General features: G+C 40.9%; 1 protein-coding gene across 4 annotated transcripts in view; it reads left to right on the top strand.

Moving 5' to 3' along the window:
* cars1 (cysteinyl-tRNA synthetase 1) overlaps window positions 1-3,474 on the top strand; it is a 30,448-nt gene extending 26,974 nt beyond the window's left edge. For all 4 annotated transcript variants that reach the window (XM_017440657.3, XM_037979950.1, XM_017440656.3 and 1 more), the window contains 4 exons: window positions 757-824; window positions 1,016-1,075; window positions 1,150-1,233; window positions 3,295-3,474. In XM_017440657.3, coding sequence (XP_017296146.1) covers window positions 757-824; window positions 1,016-1,075; window positions 1,150-1,233; window positions 3,295-3,423 — 341 coding nt within the window. In that variant the 3' untranslated portion in view covers window positions 3,424-3,474. The remainder of the gene's footprint in view (window positions 1-756; window positions 825-1,015; window positions 1,076-1,149; window positions 1,234-3,294) is intronic.
* The last annotated feature ends 1,921 nt before the right edge of the window (window positions 3,475-5,395 follow it).

Here is a 5,395-nt window from a genome sequence, read left to right as displayed (position 1 = left end):
GGTGAGGGATGCCGTCAGGCTGAAGAAGGAGTCCTATCGGGCATTTTTGGCCTGTGGGACTCTGGAAGCAGCTGACAGGTACCGGCAGTCCAAGCAGCATGACTGTGAGACCTGGCCACTGACCGGTACCGGCCCGTGGGTCATTTGGTACTCCACTCGAGTAGACTAAACCCTCCTCCAATCGTTTTGGAACCGTTTGGAATCTTGTACGAACCGATATGGTTTCTGCCCGCCCCCAAAAAAGTACCGAACTACTGCTCCTAATATTCCACCACCATACCCAACCCTCCCTCCCTGCACAGTCACTTTTACACTAATATGTACTCATCATTTTACAGTAGCAGCACTACGATTGAAGCCCGCGACAGTTGGAATATTCACCTCTCCTTACATCAGATCTCTATTTTTGCACTGCTTCATATCTGTGTCCTGTTGTACTTTACATTCAGTGTCTTTTTCTTTTTTTTATTATTTACTATGTTATTTAATTGTGTCCTTAACTGTTTACCTGTGAGTGCTGCAACTGGGAAAGAGAGTAACACAATTTCAATTCTCTGTATCTACTGCACATATTAAGCGTTGACAAACTACTTGAATCTTGAATCTTTATACTGCTCTATAAACTAAAAGGTTGTAGTTTAGAAAAATAAAAAGTCTGCTTGGCTTCATTGGCTTCATTCCAGGCACCTAAATGGCCAAGGTTGAATAAATGAGTAAGAGGGGAATAAAGTGATGGACAGTGTGACTGTGTCGCAGGTCTACCCACTGTGGTGAAACTGGTGGACAAGGAGACGTTACTGAAGGAGAAGGAGGAGAAGAAGAAGGTGAGGAGAACATCATCCTGCTGTTGAGGGCAGTGAGTCTAAACATGTTTAAAACCCTAGTGTCACACAAAGATTTCAGAGAAAACCACTTTGTTCTCAGATAAATGAGGTCTGTGCCAACTTTATTTGTGTTGCCATGAACAATCCTGAAGTAAAGGACTTTTAGGAACTTTGTTTTTCTGTTTTCACAGATGGAGGAAGAGAAGAAAAGGAAGAAGGAGGAGGCTGCCAGGAAGAAACAAGAACAAGAGGTGAGTCTGAAGTTGTGCTGGATTCATCTGATCTGAACAAATTCACACCGATTTGTTTTCTTTCATTGTTTCAGATGGCCAAACTCAACAAAATGAAGATCCCTCCATGTGACATGTTTCGCTCTGAAACAGACAAATATTCCAAATTTGATGAGACGGTAAAACTTTTATTTTGGTTCAAAGAATTCTTGACCTCATTGATCTTTGTTTTTGTGTGTTCTTTCAGCTTGAAAGAAAAAAAACATTCATGATGATAATAGAGTTAAATTTAAATCCATCATATGAACAACAGCAAATGATTTATTAAAGATCCCGCAGCTCATAGAAGCTCCTTTAAGGTGGTATCCCACGGGGCTGGTTAATGAACAGCATTCATGAGGGAGTCTCCAGAATGTCTTACAATGATTGCATTTCTAAAGTGTACTTCAGCAGATTAAATCATAAATGTGAGAGCAACTGCCAAGGTGGGTTCAAATCGAGTCCAGGTGGGGATAGCTAACTAATGTTGATGGCCAAAATGATGTGCACCCCGATATTTATGATATAATCTGCTGGAGTACACTTTGAAATAAATAGTGTCTAACAAATGCAGCCCAGTGAGCTGTGTTTAAACACAGAAGTGAGAGCAGGATGACAGCTGACACTGCATCAAACCAACCAGTTCTTCCACTTCAGTGGGAGCCAAATCCTTCTTTACAGTTGAGTAATGAAATGAAATGTGTGAACCATTGTCTTTGTAGAATGATGGAGTCCATCAGTTTATCAATACCTTTCATTAGCAGCACCTGTCTGCTACTTTCTCTCTTAAATCCTTGTGGAGGCAGTGAGGGTGGAGCGAGTTTTCTACTCACAGGTCTTTTTTTCTTTTTTACACTCTGGTCATTGGATTTTTAACATTTTAAATCCACAGTTGGCAGCCCCAGTACCTACCCCTAACAAACAGATAACGGGGAAAAAAGGGGGAAACGATTATAGATAATTAAAAAAAAAGAAGAAACACAACATGTCACACATGTCCATCCATCGAGCTCCATCACTGTGGTGTTCAGCTCAGAATGATCTGACAATCTGCACCTTTAACACAGGACAGGATTTAACAAGGATTCCAGTTTCTTTCAAATCATCCAGCCTTACCAGACAGTCAGGCAGATGTAGTTGTTCCAAGGACCTCTCTGATCCATCTGGTCACAGTATTCGGCTTCAGGCCAGTCCCTTTTAGCAGGACAGAGAGGGAAGGTGAAGTCAGAAAGTTCAAACTTTAACACCAATATCCTCCAGTTACATTAGAGAACATGAGAGAAACTTCATGGAGGATCATCTGTAAAACGTGCTGTGACCTGTTCACACTGTCAGTTTTTGTTTGTTTTATTTCATATTTAACTATTGTGTTTACTATGTACACTCCAAGATGGACAAAACCCAAATGGGATCATTTGAATGGTAGATCATCAAACGGATACTTTTTTGTCTCTCTGGTAACAACAAGTACCTCACTTCTGCCAAGATTAAGTTTATTTCCAGAATTTTTATCCAGCACATGTACGAGTGAAAGGGATAGAGTGAGAGCGGTCAGGCAGGAGTAGCAGGAAGTCCTGAGCAAACAGCACCACTTCTAATATATCAGGATGACACTTACAGCAGTGGACAGAGGCTAATAAAACAGGACGGCCATCTTTGCCTCATGCAGCAGTGTAAGAAAGAAATGTTCAGAGTGCCATTTATTCCTACAACTGCCTGAGGGGCTGCATACATTTTACCCATAACATAAATATTTCCCCAAATCTACATTTTCCCTAAACAACAACAAAAAAATATTCTTTGTCAGGGTCCAATGTAATTAAAGCATCAGGTAGAGGAGATGTGTAGGAGTTGTAAACTATAATAAATACTTCCTGCGCATTAAAAAATGAGTGTCCATTGTAGAAAACCCAGTTTGCTATAGAGTCATAATTCAGTATAAACCCACCTGGCCGGTAACTTGTCCGGTTGTTTGAAGAAGCAGGAGACTGTAAGATTATAAAGCAGAGGTGGAGGAGGAGCAGTCTACAACCACCATGTCATTATTTATAAGGTTAGATTAAACTCATTTTAAAAGCTGCTGAGGATAAACTGATCATTTTAAAGGGAAATTAATTTAAAGTAGGCTGACTATTTATTTAGGCTTGAAGTCTGCAGGAGCTCTTGGTAACAGTGTTCTTGTATATGTCTCCTGTCCACAGGGTTTCCCCACTCATGATGCTGAAGGGAAGGAGCTCAGTAAAGGCCAAGCCAAGAAGCTGCGGAAACTCTACGAGGCCCAGGAAAAGCTACACAGTGGCTATCTTCAGATGAGCCAAAATGGCAACTGAGTGTTCACAAACTGACGCAAACGCTTCCAGAATAAAAGTCTACACAATTCATCTTCTGTTTATCGTCTTTGGATTAAAAACATTGATTCTATTGTTTTATTATCATTATTATTTTTCATAGTAGTTGTTTGAATTAACTCCACAAACATGCATTTTATCAAACTGATGGGAAGAAATGGAAGAAGCTCCTCTGTGTGATGTTTTTACTCTGCTACCGGTGGAAACGTGATGCAGTTTTTACCGAGCCGACCCGAGCTGAGCTGACCTAAGCTGACCCGAGCCGAGCCGCTCTATAAGCCAGCGGTGTGTAGCTGTTGTTGGGAAACAAGTGTTTCATCTTTTCAGAGGAATTTCACCTCAGCACTTCGTTTCCCTCAGACGGACACACAGATGAGTCTCAGACCGGAGGTTCAGTCATTAATCACACATTTATTAAACATTCAGCTGGATGCAGACAGACAAGGCACCAAACCCCAGGAAACCCCGCCACACACGCCAAAATGACCAGCTGTAGCTTCCTAATCTCACTCGCCCGTGTCATGATGTCCTGGAGCCCACAGACAGCTTCTCTTTGTGCTCCTGTCAGTTAATTAAGCTAACATCGTTTTAGAAATCAGTTTGATTATATTTCACTCTGTTTTGGTCTTAAGCTCAGTTCCTGAAAAAACGGACTGAGTTGTAGCCATTCTTGTGTTTAATAAAGTTGCTTAGCTGTGGTGGCCATCTTGAATTGGACTGACTCCAAAGGTTAATGAGTCATAGATGTGCCATTCAGGGATTACTTTCTGAAAGTTTCAATAGAATCTGTCATCTGGTTTATGAGATATTTTGCTAACAGACATGCAGTTTTACATTAAATGGTATTTTAATTCTCAGCCCAATCTTTGACCCTCAGGCCTTATTTTGCCCATGTGTAGCTAAAGTTGCTCAGCTTTCTACTGTACATTTATCTTCATCAACAGTCTGACCCAGGCGTGTCCAGTCCTGGTCCTCAGGGTCTCCATCCTGTAGGTTTTACTTGTTCCTCTGCTCCAACACACCTGATCTGAATCAGTGGGTGATTAACAGGCTTCTGCAGAACATGAAGAGGGAATTAAACCTCGGAATCAGGTGTGTTGGAGCAGAGAAACAGGTAAAACCTGCAGGATGGTGACTCTGAGGACCAGGACTGGACTCCCCTGGTCTGACCCATGCCTGTTCAACGGGAGGCCCTTTTTACATTTACAAAACTGTCAGAATCCTAAAGTACTTCTTCAGCAACCAGTGTTTAATGACATGCTAGGGTAGATTCTCAGTCATCCAGGCCATGGTAAAATTAAAAAAAGGTTAAAAAACAAAAACAACTGGACTTCTATTCTGTAGTTGAAGACGTTTCGCTTCTCATCATTTCAGAAACAGAGAGTGTAGAGTTGAGCTTTTAAAGCTGAACAAGGACCCTAATGAGCCTCTATTGTTAGGAGAGGCAGAACAATCTGCAAGCAATCCAGTTTACATCACATCTCAGCTTTAAAAGCTCAACTCCACACTCTCTATTTCTGAACTGAGGATGAGAAGAGAAACGTCTTCAACTAGAGAATAGAAGTCCAGTTGTTTTTGTTTTTTAACTTTTTTTAAGTGTTTAATGATGTTAAACACACTTTAGGATCCTGAAGAATACTCCAGAAGCTACACCAGCATATTTAATAACAGTCTGAATTATTTTGCTCATACCTTGAAGATAATGTTATGTAATTTTGTGTCATGCTATAACACAAAATTCTTTCAGGGATTCATGAAATATTTGTTGTAACAGACACACAAATGCACACAGACACGAGCAAAACCAGTGGTCTGCCTTTGGGTAATAATTAGTGCCTGTGGCTCACTTATGGCTGAAGATGAACAGAAACCAGAACTTTGAGCTGAAAATGTTTTAAACCTCCTTTCTGAGGAGGAGAAACAATCTAACAACAGATTTCACACAAACAATCTG

Source organism: Kryptolebias marmoratus, linkage group LG15 (assembly GCF_001649575.2).
Source record: "Kryptolebias marmoratus isolate JLee-2015 linkage group LG15, ASM164957v2, whole genome shotgun sequence".
Lineage (NCBI taxonomy): Eukaryota > Metazoa > Chordata > Actinopteri > Cyprinodontiformes > Rivulidae > Kryptolebias > Kryptolebias marmoratus.
The sequence above is the reverse complement of the archived record's forward strand: the minus strand, read 5'-3'. Positions and strand labels throughout refer to the sequence as shown.